This window comes from Oncorhynchus kisutch, linkage group LG22, assembly GCF_002021735.2.
Source record: "Oncorhynchus kisutch isolate 150728-3 linkage group LG22, Okis_V2, whole genome shotgun sequence".
Classification (NCBI taxonomy): Eukaryota; Metazoa; Chordata; class Actinopteri; order Salmoniformes; family Salmonidae; genus Oncorhynchus; species Oncorhynchus kisutch.
The window spans coordinates 29,356,998-29,379,853 of NC_034195.2; the positions used below are offsets into that span (position 1 = coordinate 29,356,998).

A 22,856-nucleotide genomic window follows, 5' to 3' on the forward strand; every position below is an offset into this window, starting at 1 on the left:
TGTGTGTGTGTGTATGTGTGATTAATCCGTTGGGCCACCGTCCGGAGGCCCAAGCGTGGCATATTCTCACATTAGCAGAGAAATTAGATTCCTGCTCCATTAAGGAGCTTATGACCCACAGTAACTAAATTGCCAGTAGAGAGAGAAAGTGCAAAGGGAAGTATACAGAAAGTATTCAACCCCCTTGACTTTTTCCACATTTTGTTATGTTACAGCCTTATTCTAAAGTTGTTTAAATCATCAATCTACACACAGTAACCCACAATGAGAAAGCAAAACAGGTTTTTATTAATTTTTGCTAATTTATAACATTTACATGTATTCAGACCCTTTACTCAGTACTTTGTTGAAACACGTTTAGCAGCAATTACAGCCTCAAGTCTTCTTGGGTAGGACGCTACGAGCTTGGCACACCTGTATTTGGGGAGTTTCTCCCGTTCTTCTCTGCAGATCCTCTCAAGATTTGTCAGGTTGGTTTTGGAGCGTTGCTGCACAGCTATTTTTAGGTCTCTCCAGAGATGTTTGATCGGGTTCAAGTCCGGGCTCTGGCTGCGCCACTCATGGACATTCAGAGACTTGTCCCGAAGCAATTCCTGCATTGTCTTGGCTGTGTTCTTAGTGTCATTGTCCTGTTGGAAGGTGAACCTTCACCCTAGCCTGAAGTCCTGAGCGCTCTGGAGCAGGTTTTCATTAAAGATCTCTCTGTACTTTGATCAATTCATATTTGCCTCCATTCTGACTAGTCTCCCCGTCCCTTGCGCTGAAAAACATCCCTACAGCTTGTTGTTGCCTGAGCTCAATTTCGAGTCTCATAGCAAAGGGTCTGAATACTTATTTAAATAAGGTATTTGTGTTTTCGCTTTTGTCATTATGGGGTATTCTGGGTAGATTGCTGAGGATTTCTATTTATTTAATCAATTTTAGAATAAGGCTGTAACGTAACAAAATGTGGAATAAGTCAAGGGGGTTGAATACTTTCCGAAGACACGGTACATGTAGTCAGGGTTGGGGATTACATGTAATCTGCGTACAAAAAAACTAAACTGTAATCAGTTAAGTTACCAGGAAAAATATTTGAATGAGGTTACAGATATTTTTTTCAAATTAGATGATTAGTTATTGGATTACGTTTGAATTCAGAAGGGATGTTTGTGCAAAAAATATGTTATATACACTACCGGCCAAAAGCTTTAGAACACCTACTCATTCAAGGGTTTTTCTTTATTTTGACTATTTTCTACATTGTAGAATAATAGTGAAGACATCAACACTATGAAATATTAGTGTGATAATAATAATAAATGATTAGTTTAACAGCTTTTTTGCTACTACATGATTCCATATGTAGAAAAAAGTCAAAGTAAAGAAAAACGATTGAATGAGTATGTGTTCTAAAACTTCTGACAGGTAGTGTATATGAGACCTTTCTCTTTTCTCAATTACATTAAATTCAGCAAGTCTGACCACAAGTCAGAGACCACCATGATGACACACCAAATGCATTTAATGGCTCCGTTTTGTCTCCTTTTAATGCCTCGTAGAAAGTAACCTACCCAACCCTGCACAAAGTCTGCTGCCCTATTTCCTCATAAGAGGCTTGTGTATAACTTTAAAAAACATGAAATATGAGTGAATGTTATGTTTATGGAATAACTGATCCAGAGGCCTCTGCTGGTAGCTAATGTAACAGAAATATCAACGGACTTTCTTTCTTCTGGGTAAAACGTCAAGAAGATAAATAGATGAACATAACATTTTCTATAATTATCTGGCCACTCTGTTTATCTCAATGCACACCTACTGTATAGTACATGTGTCCCTCAGGTTCACACACACATGATAAACCTAGAAATGAGGCAGTGGTAAATGTTTTCCAGACGTACTATGCAAATAAGCTGTGCTCCCATGGGACACACTATAAACGGCTTTAACCAACTAGTCACACAGCTCAACTGTTGTTTTCTGTGTGTGTGTGTGTGTGTGTGTGTGTGTGTGTGCGTGTGGGTGTGCGTGTGTGCGTGTGTGTGTGTGTGCGTGTGTGTGTGTGTGCGTGTGTGCGTGCGTGTGTGCGTGTGTGTGTGTGTCTGTGTGTGTGTGCGTGTGTGTGAATATAGAACATAAACACACCTCTGGCTAGTGTTAAACAAATTAGAGAATTACAGAAAACCAAAAGAACTTATGAACAGATAGGGAATTGAATCCCTGTTCTCTCCTCTCCATCTCCTCTCCATGCCTCTCTCCAATCCACCTCTTCCCTCTCTCCATCTGCAGAAACAACTGAATCTCCCATGGTTTGGTTCTGGAAAAAGATTTTCTCCCATAAAACACCGGAGTTGGCTGGAGAACAGAGCTGGCAGGTGAAGCAGGAAAGCGATAGAGTTCAATGAACAAAGTCAGAGGCGCAAGTATACTGTTTGTGTGTCAGAGGATAGAGCTGAGATTCCCCTGCAGTTGGATAAGGAATGAGGGATTGAAGGAATTTGGATTTGTCATGGATCAGCAGATTCTGATTCTGGACTTGTGTCTAAATGTTACACAGTTTGGGAGTTAATTTGTCTTCCCTAAATAGTAGGCTGCCATTAAATAGAGTATAATGCAATATACATTACAGTTTAAAAGTCTGGGGTCACTTAGAAATGTCCTTGTTTATGAAAGAAAAGTACATTTTTTGTCCACCAAAATCATATCAAATTGATCAGAAATACAGTGTAGACATTGTTAATGTTGTAAATGACTATTGTAGCTGGAAACGGCAGATTTTTTGCACCGGGAGACCCCGGTGCACAACTGAGCAAGAGGACAAGTACATTAGAGTGTCTAGTTTGAGAAACAGACGCCTCAGAAGTCCTCAACTGGCAGCTTCATTAAATAGTACCCGCAAAACACCAGTCTCAACGTCAACAGTGAAGAGGCGACTCCGGGATACTGGCCTTCTAGGCAGAGTTTCTTTGTCCAGTGTCTGTGTTCTTTTGCCCATCTTAATCTTTTATTTTTATTGGCCAGTCTGAGATATGTCTTTTTCTTTGCAACTCTGCCTAGAAGGCCAACATCCCGGAGACGCCTCTTCACTGTTGACGTTGAGACTGGTGTTTTGCGGGTACTATGATGCAGAGGAAGAAATGGCCACCTGGGTCTGCTATATCCTCCATTTCTCTATTTGTTCCTCCCTACCTCCCCAGGACATCCTGCCTTTCACAGTGAGGTTCGTCGGATGAGTAGGAGAGGGGTAGAGGAGGAGGTGAAGAAGGAGGTGGGGGAGGAGGAGAACAGTAACGCTAAACCTCTGCTTAGGGCTTAACACATCACACCACAACTCAACGGCAGGGTCTTGAACCAGCCTGTAGCTTTAAAGAGGCATTTCCCAGCGAGAATGTGTGACTGAATGTTGTTGAGTTGACATTTTCCCAGCCTGATGTAGGAATGTGTGAACACAGGGGTGCCTTCTCCAGAAGGGTCTATGTGTGTGTGTGCATGCCAGTGTGTGTGTGTCAGTGAAATTATTTCACACACATTAATCTACTGTGATCATGAATCCATGGCTCACGCACGCTGGCACACACTCACTCGCACACACACACTCACTCGCACACACGCACGCATGCATGCACAAGATGAAAATAAAACCTAATATAACTCAAACGGAAAGCATTTGCATTTTTGCGCAGTCCAGGCAGTGCTGAGAGGGATAGTTTGGCCTGCTATTTGTTCTGGTTCTGGTTAGTATACACACATGATTGCAAACACTCATACTCCATGAGAGAGAAAATGAGAGAATAGTAGGAGAGAGATAGTAGGAGAGGCAGGAGTTTCCCCTTGAACAAGAGAAAGGAAAGCAGACCTATTGGGTCAGAGAAGTGGAGGGGGAGGGAGGGGTCTACTCAGGAAATACCTGCTGGATCAAAACACACAGGGGAGGGAGAAGGAGGAGAGGAGGAAAAGAGGAGAGCAGAGAGGAGGGGGAAGGTGAAAATCAGCTCCAGACTGGTTGTGGAATGTATTTGTGAGGCAGATATAATCCCCTTCTCTTTCTTTCTCTTTCTCCTTCACTCCCCGTTTTCCAAAGACAAGCAGTCCTGTATGAGCCAGATACAGTATTACAGTTCCTTGTTGGTGAGAGGTTCTGTATGTCTGATCCATCCTTACAACTGATACAGGATATTTCCATCCTCTAGCAGGTGTGTTTGTGTATGACTGTGTGAGCGTGTGTATGTGTATGTGTGTGTGTGTGTGTGTGTTTGTGTGTGAGCGTGTGTGTGTGTGTGTGTGTGTTTGTCTGTGTGTGTGGAAGTGTATGTGTGTGTGTGTGTGTGTGAGCATGTGTGCTTGTGAGAATTTATTAGAGTGTGCATGTTGCTGTATGTGTCAGTCCCTCTCCTGTCCGTTGCCATGACAACAGCCTTAGTAGCTCTGTGATCCCTCTATGAGTTGGTCAGGTGGGGCCTGACAGTGTCAACTGCACATGGGGCAGGTGGAATGAGACAGAAAGACTAATTGCTCTCTGAGAGCACCGTGTGCAGATTCAGACATGGTGGAGCAAATAACAATGATCAATTATGCTGCGTCAGAGCTGCACTCACACACACACACACATACTGTCCCCAAATATGGGTCATAGGTTACGTGATAAACTGTAAAACCAACTGTTTAGGATCTGAGAACTAAAACACTTTTTCTGTAACACTGGTTTCCCCTTTTGTTTTCGTCATTATGATCTTGTCTCATCGTTGCAACTCACCAACGAGCTCGGGAGAGGCAAAGGTCGAGTCATGCATCCTCCGAAACATGACCCACCAAACCACGCTTCTTACCCGGAAGCCAGCTGCACAAATGTGTCATAGGAAACACTATTCAACTGACGCCTAGAGTCAGACTGCTGGCACCCAGACTTCCACAAGGAGTTGCTAGAGCGCAATGGGCCAATTGTGCATTGCCCTAGGGGACTCCTGGTGGTCACAGCCAGTAATGACACAGCCTGGGATCAAACCCCAGGCCATAGTGACGCCTCAACACTGCGATACAGTGCCTTAGACCGCTGTGCCACTCGGGAGGCCTGTAACACTTTTTAAACTCGTCAAGGAATTTAGAATTTCAATGAAAACTTGTCACAGTGTTTAGATTATAAACACCAGAACATGTTTATTCGTTGTAACACTTTTTAAAACTGCCGAGGGATTAGTGCTTTTTTAAGGTCGGTTCAGTTTCAGTTAGATTATTAAAAAATTATAATAATAAAAATGATCATTTTTTAAATAATAATTGTCTCTGTCAAGTCCACAATGGGTAGACATCAATAGAAAAACACAAAATTACTATAAAATAGTACAATACTTCAGTTGTGTATATTATTTAGTTTTTATTTTATGACTATTTTGCATTCCTTAAAGTCATTATCTCATCTCTGATGAAGCAGTATCAGCGAGACAACGTTACTCCCCATACGGTACTATATGTAGTCATCCTAGTTAGCTAGGCTAGCCTGCCTAAGTATGCTGCAGAGCTGTATTTAAAGTAGATAAGGCATACTTTCAGGACCTGCATTTCTCTCTCTCCCATGCGGTATGTGTGTCTCTAAGCTAACGTAACAGGGGTAAGTGTATTCATCTCTGTCTGAGCCTGAAAAACAGGCGCAACGGTCATTGTAGTTAATTACCACTATTCTGCATTGAACTAGGTTGAATATTTACTTAATGAAAACTACAACTTCCTCCCACATGGTCCTTGACTTAAGTTTTGTTGTGAATTATTTGATTTCTCTAGAGAAACCGCACATTGGGCTCACAAAAAAACCTCACACCTAAATTAAATTGTTGTAGTAACAACAACACCATGCGATTTAAAAAATATTTTTTTTCTGTTCAGTTGTACTGAAATGTAGCTCAGGACAGTGACAGACATTCATAACACTGATCTGAATTAAAGAAACGGAAAGTCAAATCAATTTCTACTGACCAAATGCACTCTGAACAGTACGATGGGAAAGTAGGCACTAGTGTTTAAAACCTGAACTATCATGAACTTTCAGGATATGAAGCTGACCATCATATTTAACCTTGCATTCTAAACACCTGTGTTCAAGATGAGAACACTTACTGGCGAATCTAAATGCCTAATGCTGAAGTTTTAAACACTGACGTTTAGGTTATAAACGTGTCACGTTTCATGGTTTTACAGTGTATGAAAGTATGACTGTGGCTGTATTCCAGTCCATGTTCATACTATGTGAGTGAAAACCTAGTTCTCTCACTACATGCAACCCACCTTCCCCATCACAGTAAAAGCTTGCCCACAACGCCGGATTCTGTCTCCTACTTCAGATTTAACCCTATCGCATTTATCATACACTTTGTTACTTACACTCCAAGTCAGTGTTAATCACTTTACCCCTCTCATTCTGCCCTTCATTCAACCCCTTTTAACTTACTGTATATAATAATAATGTTTAGAGTCCCCTCTGTTCTAACCTCTTCATCAGCAACAGAATCAGGTTTACTGCATAATTCCCTTGAGTGCATATTTCAACCCCTCCTCTCACACAATGTACATGTTTCAATGCACGGCACACACCTATGTGTGTGAGAGAGAGGTGTATCCTACCTGGTACAGTGGCCTGGGCACACACCTGTGTGTGTGTCTCTGTCTCTCTCTGTGTGTGTGTGTGTGAGATAGAGAGAGAAAGAGGTTATCCTACCTGGTACAGTGGCCTCGGCATACACCTGTGTGTGTGTGTGAGGTGCAGTGCACGGAGGTGTCTGAGAGCTGAGGAGGTGAAGGTCCACAGCAGACCCTGACGTGTGAACACCACATCCTCCAGACGCAGCAGAACCACCTCCATTGTATAAACACACAGGTCGCTATGCACAAGATAACAGGTACACCTCACAAGTAAAACTCAGGACCAGAGAACAGGTAGGTATCCACAGAACAGGCTAAAAAGGCCATCTTTCCTCTCTCTTCTCTCTAGGAATCCAACCATCTGATCACTCCGTACTGGGATGTCCTGTGTCGATATCCCACGCAGCTAGAAGACTTCCCTATGGCTCTCCTCTCTTCCTCTCTTCTCTCCTGTCCTCTAACTGAAGAAACCCTGAGTGTCGAAGTCCGAGCGAGACAAACACAAACAATCCCACCGCCCGTTACTTTCTCTTGCTCCCTCTTTCTTATTTCGGATTTTTTTAAAGCGACACAGTCAGTCCCAGAGCATTCCAGCCTAAAGCCAGACAGAAAGACAGACAGATGGAGAAATGGAGGGAGATGGAGACTCACTAAACGAGTGACAGGGACATTCACGCTCCACACCTCCAATCAGCCATCGGCCAGATCAGAAACCTTATCTCCTACTCATTTTACCATTTAAGTCCAGCACACACACACGCACACACACAAACAGCCAGCAGAGTCGCTGACGTCCTGTCTCCAGAGGGATGATAAGTGTATTTTCTCTCAGCTCTGGGAGTCAGGCCAGAATACAGAGTTTTTAAAAAGGGACCATAATTCCCAGGACATTGTGTGGCCTGACGTGACCTCTCTGAGTCTGGAAGAGCTGCATGCCCCACCCCCCATCTTGCGTAGGTCTATGTCAAACCTTGACAATCGCCTCAATACTTTTCCATGATGCTTAATGTCTGGTTCATTTTAAGCATCCAAAAGTAACACAACTGCAGCTTAATTTCTCCTTCAGGCCCATTGAAATACAGTAGATATATTGGATGTCTTTCCTCTCCAGCAGTCCAACAGAAAGCCTTGATCAATGCAGCAGTGTGAGTTCAATAATACCGAAGGGTGCAATGCACACACACACACACACACACACACACACACACACACACACACACACACACACACACACACACACACACACACACACACACACACACACACACACACACACACACACACACACACACACACACACACACACACACACAATAGGGGTATATTGAATAGGCTGGGATGGACTGGACTGATTCATGGTGGGGTGGTGCGGGGGAGATGGGGGGGTGTTACCGACGCAAGGGTGCAGCAGTGGTGTGTATGTGTGTGTGTGTGTGTGTGTGTGTGTGTGTGTGTGTGTGTGTGTGTGTGTGTGTGTGTGTGTGTGTGTGTGTGTGTGTGTGTGTGTGTGTGTGTGTGTGTGTGTAGTTCAATAACTGCTGTATGTCTCTGACACTATTACTATTCATTTGCTAATGAATATCAATAGAAGCATAAAGAAATTACTTGCACAAAATACACCAACTGTAACTGCTGGTAAAATCAAGATTTCTGTTTCGTAATTCTCCCCACTGTAAGACCGCTGCAATTATCTAAGCTTAGATAAAAAGGCATATAACACATTCCCTCTCTCTGCCCCCCTTAGGCCTATATACATATTTTGGGTGAAAATATGTGTGGATGCAGTACAAGCTGTTGATCTGTGTTACTTCACAGCAGTATAGCATCACACTGTACTTGGATAGTCTGGATAGTCCATCTGTAGATGCTCTACAGATGGTTATACTATCAACAAACTATATGTTTGCTAAGGTTAGGGTTAGGTTTAGAATAAGGGTTAGGGTAAAAGTTAGGGTTAGGGCTAGGGTAAGTAGAGAGTAGATAGTTATTTGAAATGTTATCGATAGTTCACCTATAAATGCTCCACAGATGGACTATCTACACAAAGTGTTACCCAGTATAGCAACATAACCTTTAAGAGACCCAGGCCTCATCCTGCCCAGTGTCAGATGGTCTTGAGAACTCCAGTTTTCTCTGGATTGTTTGACATTCCAGGCGTGTGAGTGTTCCACTTTTTCCACGGCCGAGTACTGACTGTTACTGTGGGGTCAGAAGGTCAGCTCTCACTAATTGTAATTTAAAACAGGTGTAAATATTTGTTGTGTGCGTGTTCCCTGGATATTGTGTGTGTACAGTGTCCTATGGAATCCTGGGAAAGTTCATGGAATACTCCTGATGTAAACAATCAGCACCATAGTGTGAAATGACCATTACCATCGCAACAGAAAAGACTATCGTAACCATAGTGATAGGACAGAGGGGTTAGATAGTTTGGGATATTCAACTTTGCCAGACCCTGTGAGGCTGAGAAGGAATGGACAGGCAGACTGATACTGAGGGTGATTCAAAAAAGCTACTGTAGCCTGGTACCCAGTAACACACACACACACACACACACACACACACACACACACACACACACACACACACACACACACACACACTCCCTCTCTGTCTCTGCATGGGCTGAGGGCAACGTGGTGTGCAGGGGGTTTGGGACCGGGCTCTTCTCTGAGAGGATGTTGATGCTCCCTTTTTTCTTGTTCCAGGCTGGTAGGGTTGTTTTCTTTCCTGGGTGGGTGGTGTTCAGGCCTAGAGATGGGGCTGACTATGGACCTATATGTTGTAGACTGCAGGGGCAGGCAAAAATGGCAGTGTGGAAGACCAGAAAACATGAGATGCATATGAGATGCATATGAGATGCATGAGGCAGGGTGTATGGACCCCAGAGTTGTGCTGCTGGGGTGGGCTCGACACACAGGAGCATGTATATGGGGGCTGGGGAACTGTATGGCGGTGGGGTATCATGGGGCTTTTAAAGTGCATTCAGGAAGCATTCAGACCCCTTAACCTTTTCCACATTTTGTTACGTTACAGCTTTATTCTAAAGTTGAGCTCAGGTTGATTGGAGTCTACCTGTGGTAAATTCAATTGATTTGACATAATTTGGAAAGGCACACACCTGTCAATATAAGGTCACACAGTTGACAGTGCATGTCAGAGCAAAAACCAAGCCATGAGGTTGAAGGAATTGTTCGTAGAGCTCCGAGACAGGATTGTGTCGGGCCACAAATCTGGGGACAGGTACCAAAACATTTCTGGGGTGGCAGCGTAGCCTAGTGGTTAGAGCATTGGACTAGTAACCGGAAGGTTGTGAGTTCAAACCCCCGAGCTGACAAGGTACAAATCTGTCGTTCTACCCCTGAACAGGCAGTTAACCCACTGTTTCCAGGCCATCATTGAAAATAAGAATGTGTTCTTAACTGACTTGCCTGGTTAAATAAAGGTAAAATGAAATAAAAGGTCCCCAAGAACACAGAAACCTCCATCATTATTAAATGGAAGAAGTTTGGACCCACCAAGACTCTTCCTGTGGCGCTCCTCCAATGTACACACGCATACACACACGCCCGAACACACTGAAAGCTAATCACTCACTCCATTTTTCCTGATATGAATATTTATGAGGATTACAGCAGACAGGAAGACAGGAGACTGGTACAGCACGACTCACACACACACGCAGAAAATGATCAAACATTGTGAGATTGAATGGCATGATACTTACTGACTGACTCATGGTGATAGAATTTCTAGCACACAACTGGCACCATCCACCCCCCCCCCCCCTCTCTCTGTCTGTCTGTCTATGAATAGGCCCTTGATGGGTGAGTAAGTTTTGCCCAGCTTCACAGTGAAGAGTTCATTGAGTCCTGTTATCTTCCTCTCACAAAGACTTTGTATATCTGGAGATATTTAGAGGTCTCATATCCTGTTGTGGAGCAATGGAAGTCACCCAGTCCCCAGCACCCCCAATGACCTCTGACAGACAATACTGTTTGTGTGTGTGTGTGTCATGGTTCCATATAGTAATGTCTGAGAATAGGGGATGGGATCTAATTAGTTAATAACAGACCCAGGGCAGGCCAGCCTTAGCCAGGCCAGATGGAGGCCTGGAGGGATCACAGAGTAGGACTGGGATGTACAGTACTGGGAGACAGTGGAGGAGGGACACACTGGATGGATCTGCTGGACTAACTTTCTGTCTACATTATTTAATTATACACAGAAGATTATTAGAAGACATTATTTGAGTCATTATTTAATGTTTATTTTATCAGCTGGTTATCTGGGAATATGTGTTGTTTTAGATCTACGAGAGGTGTCTTGGGATAGGGTCAGGGGTTGGTTTGGGACCAGACATAACAACTCTGTTATTCTGATCGAAGAGTGAAAAAGAGAAGAGGGGAGGAGGAGAGGAGTGAAACAATTGGAGGAGAAGAAGAGTAGGATGGGGTCTTCTTCTCTAAAACACTTCTTCCATCCAAAGCACTTTGTGGGGAAAGGGGGGTCTCCTTTCATCCCAAACAGGGCAAGACACAAGAGGGAGAGCAGGGTTTAAGATGCCGTGCAGCTGCACCCCTCTCACCCTTGCTTCCCATTCTCAAATTCTCTCCTAACGTCCCCATCCCGCCCCTCTCTTATTTCAAAGCCAGCACCCCCAGGGCGAGAGAGGGTATCCCTGGGAATCTATGGAGGAAAATAGAACCAGGGTAAACAGAAGTGTAAAACTAGACTACTGCAGCTACCTTCAAGGTCAGTGTGCCAGAATAGTTTCAGGATGAAGACATTCATCAGCAACTTGCTTTTTGGTTGTTTCAATATAATACATGTCTTTTGTGAATGGGTGATGGAAGACACATGGCCTAATGAAGACAGGTCACAGCCCCATGATGCCCCTGTCCACTACTGACCTTCTGATTGGATGAGGCAGAATGTTTAATGGCAGTGATTGGATGAGGGGTTAAATGTAATGAGCATTGATTAGTATTCCTGTCTCACCACTAGCCTGGATACCTTTGACAGAGATGTTATTGTTCACTAACATACTCTGTGTGTGTGTGTGTGTGTGTGTGTGTGTGTGTGTGTGTGTGTGTGTGTGTGTGTGTGTGTGTGTGTGTGTGTGTGTGTGTGTGTGTGTGTGTGTGTGTGTGTGTGTGTGTGTGTGTGTGTGTGTGTGAGTCAGAAGCAATTATACCCTCTCCTGCTGTGCGATTCACCCCCCTCCCCCTTCTCCCCCCATGGACCTGTGAGAACCCTCCTGACACTGAGGCGTCTCCTAGGAGATCAACGTTACCCAGAAAAACATTTGTCCGTTCTCCCCCTCTTTAGGAGATTGACTGTCTCTCTCTCTCTTTTTCTTTCTTTCTTTCTTTCTTTCTTTCTTTCTTTCTTTCTTTCTTTCTTTCTTTCTTTCTTTCTTTCTTTCTTTCTTTCTCTCTTTCTTTCTTTCTTTCATTCTTTCTTTCATCTCCCTCTTCCTCTGTCTCCCCCACTCTCTCTCCCTATCTCTTTTTATGTTCTTAGTTTTGTAGAGAAGCGGTGGATTAACTGAGCAGCTTATCATGATAGTAGGAAGTAATCCTCTCTGAATCAATACCTGAGTGATCAGATCAACCATTATTTGGTTGATACTTGATTGAGTTTTCAAAATCGGTGAAATCAACTTGTGAAGGGGCTGGAAGAATTATGAGGAAGAACGATAGAGAAAGAGTAAACAAGAACAGACAGAAATAGATGGAAGTGTAGGTGATAGACAGATGAATAAAGAAAATAAGGGAATACATAAAGTTAGAGAGTGATGAAAAGAAATCCAGAGAGATCTTTAAGGATAAGAAGACAACAGATTCTTGAAAGAGGAGAAAGGAGGGATTGGAGAACAAGAGAAAAGGAGTGCATCTCCTCCTCATTGCTGTGTGGTTAACGAGGCGTGGCTTGTTCGGCTGTGTCATAACCGTTGACCGTATTCTTCCTGTAGACATCACTTAATTAACCACGACTCAGACAGACCATCATCCATCACTAATAACATACCCAGACACAGAAATATACATCTGCATTAGGGAAGAGATATGGAGAAAGAGAGGCAAAGAGCAAACCTTGGTTATAGTATATGCGTTGGAGGGGAGATACATTTACTGAAGACTTTTCATAAGTTTGTTATTGTTCACTAGATGTTCAAATAACAATCCTCCAAACTGCACTTCCTTTCAAACTAAAATGCTAAAACACACAGAGCAACACTTACAGTACACTGTTAGAAAAATGGGTTTCAGAAGGGTTCGTCCACTGTCCCCATAGACCCAGTTGGTATTAAATAGAACGCGGTGGCCCCACCTGCCTGTGGAGAAAACAACCCGTGGTTACCTTGGATACCCAATTGGCTCACAACAAAAATTGTCTCACCCAATTTTCTTCTTGTCTGCTTGTTTTAGTCAGTTACAAAACTACGTTTAAGAAAAGTACATGTCTGAAGACTACTTTTCAACGTTAGCCACATGAGTGAGTGCTGGCTAGCTAAATTACCAACCAGAACATTAAGCTAGCCAAGACCAACAACACAAACAAACAGACGATAAAGCTACATGTAGTGAGAGGAGTTACAAACGGAATGTGCTAATTGAGTTAAATGTCTTACCTCTGATGAAACACACATACTGTAGCTACCTGTAGCCAACTTGGACACCAAGTCCCCACAATTTACCCCTCTGCCACATCGAATAACCTGAAGTCACAAGGCTCTTCTCGCAGGCTCTACTTCCTTATGTTGTAGCATTGCAAACCGTAGGTTGGGATGTTTGACCTGGTTACATGTACATTGAACAACACAGCAGCTTTTCAGCATTTTTGAAAAACAAAAAATCTATGACAAAGTTGGCTTTTTACAATTGGGGTCAATGGGAAAGTGTTTGTTTTCCTCAATTTGTGGCCCTGGTCAAGGGCTGGTCCTGAATACTGACTCGGAGTAAAGGAGAACCCTTTTGGGTTCCAGGGAGAACCCTTTTTGGTTCCAGGAAGAACTCTTTTGGGTTTCAAGTAGAACCCTCTGTGGAAAGGGTTACATGGATCTCAAAAGGGTTCTTCAAAGGGTTCTCCTGTGGGGACAGCCAAAGAACCCTCTACAGTTTTCTAGATAGCACACCTCTTATTAAAGAGTGTATAGCATCACATTTAACCCTTTCCAGAGCTTTCAGCTTCAGAGAAGATCTAAAGTAATACAACTGAGCATCAGAGTTTCACTGGTTGTATTGATACTCTTTAACATTATGCCCTGGATAATGAACTGGAGGATCCCATACAGTTATCTAATAGGACAAGGAGGTACAGGAGAGAGATGCAGCTGTGGCTGGATCATCTGGAGCTGACAGACAGATGAAAGTAAACAAAGCAGGGCGGATGCTCCAGTCAGTATTGATGCATTGTCAGTGAATAGAAGTCTTGCAGCAGCATGAAGGCCTATGTTGAAATGTCTCTAAAAGCATCAGCTGAGATTTATAGTCAAACGCTTGGCCAAGCTTTTCACACACAAATATCTTAAATATCTTGCACGCATACACACACACACAAACTGCCGTACATGGTGAGAGGAGAGTTGCAGTGGCCTTCTCCACACACAAAAAACAAATGACTGAAGCTCAACCCTAGCATGTTTGTGTGTGTGTGTGTGTGTGTGACATCACACAGCTGTCAGCAGAGGAATGAGAGGCTTAGATTGAGAATACAATCAGAGAGACAGAGAGAGAGAGAGAGAGAGAGAGAGAGAGAGAGAGAGAGAGAGAGACCCCCTCTGTATGTGATTATGTGAATCTGCATCTCTCTATTAATGGAGATGGGAAGGTCTGATTCTGCTTCTGGGTAGGAGTATGCGTGTTTGTTTGTGTGTGTGTGTGTGTGTGTGTGTGTGTGTGTGTGTGTGTGTGTGTGTGTGTGTGTGTGTGTGTGTGTGTGTACTTCAAAATAATCAATCAGTGTAAAGCAGTATGGTAAAAATAATAATCTATCTGTGTGACAGTGATGGCTCCGTTTTTACCTCCTCACAACAACCAATCAAACACCACTTCACAACAAAGCACATTCCAACAGAGAGACAAACTATGGTTAGGACTGAAGCCTGTAATATTGGCTTTGTGGTGTACTAATGTAACTAACAAAATGAACCATGCTAACTAGTAACATTAACACTAAGGAAAGAATTTGAGTTTCTTATTGTAAAATGTGACACTTCATGTAACAAGGATTGTACTCTGTAGTAGGTTTCCTATATGATTATGTAGGAATGAGGCCTGTCAACTACGCCATGTTTCCTGTGTATTGGTGTGAAGGTTATAGCATTCAACTTCCTGTGTACTAATATAAAGGTTGTTTCCTTATTTCAGGTTCTCTCTCATTCTCCCTCTCTCTCTCTCTCTCTCTCTCTCTCTCTCTCTCTCTCTCTCTCTCTCTCTCTCTCTGTGTGTGTGTGCAGTGTATGTATCCTCTAGCCATGTTTAGGGTATGAAAGCTACACACATCAAAGCTTCTTCTGCATTTAGGTCACCCTGTGTTTTGGAGTGTGCGTGTATGTGTGTGTTTGTATGTTGTGCGTGTGTGTGTCTGCAGGCTTCAGCTAGAAACTAACAGCTCACTGAAAAGCTCCTGTCATTTTAACTGAATCCTGGAGGAAAAACCTATTACATTCACAACAATAAAGCATGTTAATCAACCTAAACTAAGGTAGGCTTAAATCACATCACTCCAAACAGGATACACAACCACTAACCAGAGCAACCAACCACTTCTAATGAAAACCAAGAGAAACATGCATCAGCTCTCTTCTAATTTCAAATGCTCTTTAGATGACACCTCAGGGACAGGTGTTTGTTGTCCATAGTAGAAATTTCATCCTTGTGCCTTATGTCCACATATGATCAGACCTCTGTGAACGAAACCACAGTGAAAGGTTTTGGTTGGCCACAGCGTTACAAGACCCTTCTACTATCTTTATGTAAATCCTGCTCTATTGGATCACGCAAGCAGTTCCCTAACATCTATGACCCACATGCAGACTTTAAATGTTTCATGTGGCCTTGGAACTAAACAGCACTGTGTCTCTACCACCAGAGGGGCAGCTGTTGGGGACCCAGAGAAAGGTTCTGGCTGGCACTCCTCTACCATAGAACCAGGGTTGGGGGGTAACGGATTACGTGTAAGGGATTACAAAAACAACGGTAACAATAATCTGTTAAATTACCAGCTAAAATATTGTAATCTGATAACAGATACTCTAGAAAAACTAGATGATTACTTTTAAATTCAGAAAGGATGTTCACAGAATTCTTTTGTTGTTTGACACTTCAAAATCAGCACTGAAAAATGCTGCAAGTTTAAATTTGTTCAACGTGAGCGAGTTTGACCATAAATCAGAGACCACTGTGATGACACACCAAATGTGTTTGATGGATTGTGGGAAAAGAGCAGGAATAGGCTTTTGGAGGCTACAGTCCAAACTATAGTGACAAGAAAATGTATGTGAACCCTTTGGAAATACCTGGATTTCTGCATAAATTGGTCATAAAATGTGATCTGATCTTCGTCTAGGTCACAACAATAAGACAAAAACAGTCTGCTTAAACTAATAACACACAAACAATTATAGGTGTCTTTATTGAACACACCATGTAAACATTCACAGTGCAGGGTGGGAAAAGTATGTGAACTCATTTAATAACTGGTTGACCCTACTTTGGCAGCAATAACCTCAACCATACGTTTCATGTTGTTGCGGATCAGACCTGCACAACGGTCAGGAGGAATTTTGGACCATTCCACTTAAAAAAATTGTTTCAGTTCAGCAATATTCTTGGGATGTCTGGTGTGAACTGCTCTCTTGAGGTCAAGCCACAGCATCTCAATCGGGTTGAGGTCAGGACTCTGACTGGGCCACTCCAGAAGGCATATTTATTTTCTGTTGAAGACATTCTGTTGTTGATTTACTTCTGTGTTTTGGGTCGTTGTCCTGTTGCATCAACCTGTTGAGCTTCAATTGGCGGACAGATAGCCTTACATTCTCCTGCAAAATGTCTTGATAAACTTGGGAATTCATTTTTCCGTCGATGACAGCAAGCTGTCCAGGCCCTGAGGCAGCAAAGCAGCCTCAAGGCATGATGCTCCCTCCACCATACTTTACAGCCGGGGTGAGGTTTTGATGTTGGTGTGCTGTGCCTTTTTTTCTCCACACATAATGTTGTGTTTTCCTCCCAAACAACTCAACTGTAGTTTCATCTGTCCACAGAATATTTTGCCAGTAGCACTGTGGAACATCAAGGTGCACTTTTGCAAACTTCAGATGTGCAGCAATGTTTGTTTTTGGACAGCAGTGGCTTCTTCCGTGATGTCCTCCCATGAACACCATTCTTGTTTAGTGTTTTATGTATTGTATCCTCGTCAACAGAGATGTTAGCATGTTCCAGAGATTTCTGTAAGTCTTTAGCTGACACTCTAGGACTCTTCTTATCCTCTCCTTCCAGTTCTCTGCTGCCAATGACTGGAACGAACTACAAAAATATCTGAAACTGGAAACACTTATCTCCCTCACTAGCTTTAAGCACCAGTTGTCAGAGCAGCTCACAGATTACAGCACCTATAATTTAGCCCAAACAACCCCCCCTACTGTATTTATTTATTTTGTTCCTTTGCACCCCATTATTTCTATCTCTACCTGCACATTTTTTCCACTGCAAATCTACCATTCCAGTGTTTTACTTGCTATATTGTATTTTCTTCGCCACCATGGCCTTTTTTTGACTTTACCTCCCTTATCTCACCTCATTTTCTCACATTGTATATAGACTTATTTTTCTACTGTATTATTGACTGTATGTTTGTTTTACTCCATGTCTAACTCTGTGTTGTTGTATGTGTCGAACTGCTTTGCTTTATCTTGGCCAGGTCACAATTGTAAATGAGAACTTGTTTTCAACTTGCCTACCTGGTTAAATAAAGGTTAAATAAACAAATTGAGCAGTCTGTGCTGTGCTCTTGCAGTCATCTTTGCAGGATGGCCACTCCTAGGGAGAGTAGCAACAGTGCTGAACTTTCTCCATTTACAAACAATTTGTCTTACCGCGGACTGATGAACATCAAGGATTTTAGAGATACTTTTGTAACCCTTTCCAGCTTTATGCAAGTCAACAATTCTTAATCTTAGGTCTTCTGATATCTCTTTTGTTCGAGGCATGGTTCAAATCAGGTAATGCTTCTTGTGAATAGCAAACTCAAACTTATAGGGCAAAGCAGCTCTAACCAACATCTCTAATCTTGTCTCATTGATTGGACTCCAGGTTGGCCGACTCCTGACTCCAATTAGCTTTAGGAGAAGTCATTAGCCTCGGGGTTCACATACTTTTCCCAACCTACACTGTGAATGTTTAAATTATGTATTCAATATCGACAAGAAAAATACAATAATTTGTGCGTTATTAGTTTAAGCACGCTATGTTTGTCTATTGTTGTGACTTAGATGAAGATCAGATCAAATTTGATGACCAATTTATGCCGGAATCCAGGTCACTCCAAAGGGTTCACATTCTTTTTCTTGCCAATCTATGGCTTCCAATGGCGCGACTGCTGTCGGCATCCAAAGATGATCCAACTTGAATAAATGCTTGGGGGTAAGGATGACAGCAGTGGTGTAGTCTATGGCGATATGGATATCAATTATTATTGATATCTACAAAGCGCATTGATGTGAAACACTGCTGCTCTCTCATTTAGCTATTTGCGCCTTACGGATTGTGGTTGTTGTGGATGGCTGTTCACAAATCTAAATGTGTATTTGTTCCCAATAATGGTTGAATTCAAGAAGTTTAAGCTGCCTATCAATCATTGTTTTTGAAACCAGTGGACAGTCATTGAAAATGTGACTCTTGCAACAGCTGCATAGTGCGGATCCAAGACTATGGAACAAAAATGAGGCTTTTATTGATCAGACGAATTCATGCTGATAAAAAGAAATCCGTAGGTCTGATGGACACATGCTCAAACTCACACACTTTTGATAGACTTAAAGAGGGAATCTGTAATTGATACATACCTTTTTGGATTATATACTGTATATATATATATATATATATATATATATATATATATTGATTCTTCAAGAATATAAATCATAAATGCCTCACACTCCATGAGAACCCAAAATATAAGCTAGTTTTTCTCCAATGTTTGTAAATATTGTAAATGCAAACAAACACTGTATAGCCTCATAACATGGTTAAAACAATAATTTTGATATCATGGATGGTCAGTCCTTGCATCCATAGCTGACTAATAATCTGAGAGTGGTTACATTTATCCAGGCCCATCCCTCAGCTTTTTACCCAAACAGAGGCTGTTTAGTTATTGTTTCATCTGTGGATTTGCCCTTCAAACAGCTGCAAATGATCAAGATAAAGTGTCACCAACAAAAATGTAAACAATAGGCCTATAGCAAATGCAGCACATGGCATTCATTTTCCCAGGCAGTGCTCAAAGCATGCCTTTCACTGAGCACTGCACTTATTTTTCAACTCGAATCAATGAATCATCAATCAGTCCACCATGACATCAAAATCATAAACAACAGAGTCGGGCTGGCTAATTTGTTTTGGGGTGATGCTCAGGTAAAACTATTTGGCTAATCTATACTTCCATATTTCCAATTCCTATTCATGAATATCAAGGGCTATAACATTTATTGGAATGACTGGAATTCTGATAGACTTTGGTTTTAAATGTAAAGACATAATTGAATCATATTATTATGTGTAGTAGAAAGTGATGGGTTAGAAGAAGCCTACATAACCAACCCATAAAGTACAATTGAACATCCATACATGGCCAACTATGTAAACTTTAACATTGATTTATCTTGTAATAGATGTTCTGCAATTGGTAACATGCACTTTTGTCTTCTTCTAATGCCTCTTAATGGGAAAGTAATCAAAAAAGTAACTGAATGTAATCAGATTACGTTACTGAGTTTGGGTACTCCAAAAGTTACGTTTCTGACTACAATTGAGGACAGGTAACTAGTAACTGTAACGAATGACATTTAGAAAGTAACCTACCCAACCCTGCATAGAACCATAGCCTGAGAGCATATCCTCTGGAAGAGCTGTCACTCTAAAGGTATGTTGTGTGTTAAAGCCCACCCACACAAACTGCACTTAACTCTGATTCACTTTGTACCATTACTGTTTCAACAGGAAATCAGGACCAACCCCTTTTTACCACAGCATGATGGGAATGTTATTATCACTCACACACGCAGGCGCGTGCAACACACACTCGTGCTGAAAACATGTTGGCTTAAGAGTTAGTGAGTCATGCTGCAGGTCAGAACATGTCCTGAGGTTTGACTGTGACAGTACCTCTGAATAGACCAGCCAGGTCAGTATTCCACGCCCGTCCAAGTCTGAGGACATTGCTCGTTGACGTGGAAACCGGCCACTAGGGGAAACAGTGAGCACTGTTACCTTCAAGTAGGTTGCTGTTTTGCTAGGGCGTTGTGGACGGTGATGGCGGATGGGCATAAGCATCTGCCTCTGGTTGCAAGTTGGAATCCAGCGATATTTTTCTTTTAACCCTATGCCAAACATTAACCCTTACCTTAACCATTCTGAGTTAATGCCTAACCTTAGGATTTCCCGAGTTAATGCCTAAACCTAACCTTAAACACTTAAAAATGTGACATTTGCATCAACTTAGAAATTTGGAGAAACATGGGTGAATGTCTAATTCTGAAGTGAGACTGTGAGAGCTGGTTGGAATAGACATACAGTATATTCCACTTAAACCAGATAAATGCAACACCTTAAATCAGAACAACAGGATCAAACTGAAAGTAAAAATGTGAAAAGTCCATTGACAGTCATAGCTGCCTGGCAGGCATGAGCTGTCCTCTGTGTGTAACTAGACAGGATAGGACATGGAGGATAATGATTAGCCATGCTATGCTAGGCTTGGCTATATACAGCTCTGTTACAGTATGGCAACAGTATGCTATCTAAATAAGTCAATATGCCAATATCACACAAGCACATATTAGATTGAGACCTCAATGACCTTCAAACTGGGTAAGAATTAAGATGGACAGGCAAGAGGTAGAGAGAGAGAGTGACAGAGAGATATTCATTGTTCACTCAGTCTGCAGTTTCAGATTAAAAGCTTTTCTCTTGCTTTGCTTTCCAACTCAATCTCCTACCGTCCCTGGATTAGCCAAATAACCCTTAAATCCCAACCACACACAATGGCACAGCAAGACAGAGGAGAGAGAGGCAGAGAGTGAGAGAGAGGCAGAGAGTGAGAGAGGGGCAGAGAGTGAGAAGCAGTGAAAGATTGAAAGAGACAAGCAGGGAGCCTGACAGAGAGCGAGAGAGAGAGCGAGAGAGAGACAGACATAGGGAGAGAGAGACAGAGAGGCAGAGAGACAGACAGACAGAGAGAGAGAGGGAGACAGACAGAGAGACTGACAGAGAGAGAGAGAGAGAGGCAGAGATGAGAGACAGGCAGAGAGTGAGAAGCAGTGAAAGATTGAAAGAGACAAGCAGGGAGCCTGACAGAGAGCGAGAGAGAGAGCGAGAGAGAGACAGACAGAGAGAGGGAGAGAGACAGACAGAGAGAGAGAGGGAGAGAGAGACAGAGAGAGAGAGAGAGGGAGAGGGAGACAGAGAGAGAGAGAGAGAGACAGAGAGAGGGAGAGAGAGACAGAGAGAGAGAGAGGGAGAGAGAGACAGACAGAGAGGGAGAGAGAGAGAGAGACAGAGAGAGAGAGACAGAGAGAGAGAGACAGACAGAGAGAGAGAGAGAGGGAGAGAGAGGAGGGTGTAATCCAGTGTATCTTACCCTCTCTCCACTGTTCCTTCGTAACGTTCCCACCGGTAGTTTGAGCATGAGTCTGCGGGTCCTACCCGGGGTTACAGCCCCCTGCACCACCATGGCACAACCCTCAGTGTGTGTGTGTGTTAGTGTGTGAGTGTGTGTAGAGAGAGAACTTCTATTCGCATCCAGCCTAGAAGCAGCTCTCGCGAGCTAGCGTGTGTTTGTGTGAGAGAGTGGGTATGAGTAGTCCCAGTCCTGTCTTCCCTCCTTCTCTCACTCCCTCTCTCCTCTGTTAGTCTTGGTGAGAGGAGAGTGTGTATCTCTCTGATTCAGAGAACTGCCCATTCTCCTCTGCTTAGCTACGCTCCACTCTGCTGCTCTTGCACACGGTGTGTGTGCTCGCGTGAGTAGGCCTATGTTTGTGAGGAGAGGGAGGGAGTATGCTTTGTTTCTTTTCTCTCTCTTCCACTTCAGTCTGTCTCTATCCCGCCTTCTCTCTCTGTAGCCTGTGGGGTCTCTCTCTCTCTCTCTCTCTCTCTCTCTCTCTCTCTCTCTCTCTCTCTCTCTCTGTCTCTCTCCGTCTCTCTCTCTCCCTCTCTCTCTCTCTCTCTCTCTCTCTCGTCAGGAGCTTAACCAGGTCACTGGTTTAATGTGACGTTACGGTGGTTATTAGCATACGCACACTTGGTCACGTGATCACAAAGGAATAGTGAGTGTGCGTGGAGGGGAGGGGGCGGGGGTGGGAGGTTGACACACACACACACACATTAGTACAGTGGGTCACGTGGTACACCTCAAAAGGAATATGTGATGTTTTGCCATCTGGGGAGTGGATTATCTTTAAATCCCACATCCAGCTTTCACCCCTTCTGTCTGGACTGGAGCACAGAGAGGGATACCCCTAAACACGTGCACAAACGCACAAACGCACGCACACTTGAATGCACGGCCACCGATAAGCCAATACGTTTACAAAGGGCCAGGATCCCAAAGAGAGGGGGAATGTCTTCAAAGCTGGCCACTAGGGGCAACAGTAATCACCATCAAGTAGGCTTGGGTTTTGATGAGGTGTTGTGGACAGGGGTGGTGGATGGGCATCATCCCATTTCTCTGGATCAGGTTGTGTGTTTGATCCTGATCATGGACACTGTTTTATATTTTTAACCCTTATCCATTTGGAATGAGTGTCTAAACTTAACCTTTAACTAGTAAATTTGACTTTGGAGAAATAGAATGACATAAGGCAGCAGGAGCAAGAAAACAGTTCGAAATCTGACGTTTTGAGCAACTTCGAAATTTGACGTGGCTGAACATCCAATTTTGTAGTGAAACTGTGAGAGCTTGTTGGGCAAAAAACCCATCTGTCCTGATAGGAAGGGAGTCCAGTGCCAAGCTTAAGCCAT

The 22,856-nt window shown here is 43.0% G+C and overlaps 1 protein-coding gene across 12 annotated transcripts in view; it reads right to left on the minus strand.

Moving 5' to 3' along the window:
- LOC109866952 (FERM domain-containing protein 4A) overlaps positions 1–22,856 on the minus strand; it is a 192,940-nt gene that overhangs the window by 94,428 nt on the left and 75,656 nt on the right. For 3 of the 12 annotated variants that reach the window (XM_031801190.1, XM_031801191.1, XM_031801193.1), the window contains exon 1: positions 21,478–21,847. The exons of 3 other annotated variants lie outside the window; for them this stretch is intronic. In XM_031801190.1, the coding sequence (XP_031657050.1) occupies positions 21,478–21,570 (93 nt within the window). In that variant the 5' untranslated portion in view covers positions 21,571–21,847. Of the gene's footprint in view, positions 1–21,477; positions 21,849–22,856 lie in introns of those variants that run through there. 6 more of the 12 variants (XM_031801188.1, XM_031801187.1, XM_031801199.1 and 3 more) reach the window with 4 other exon arrangements.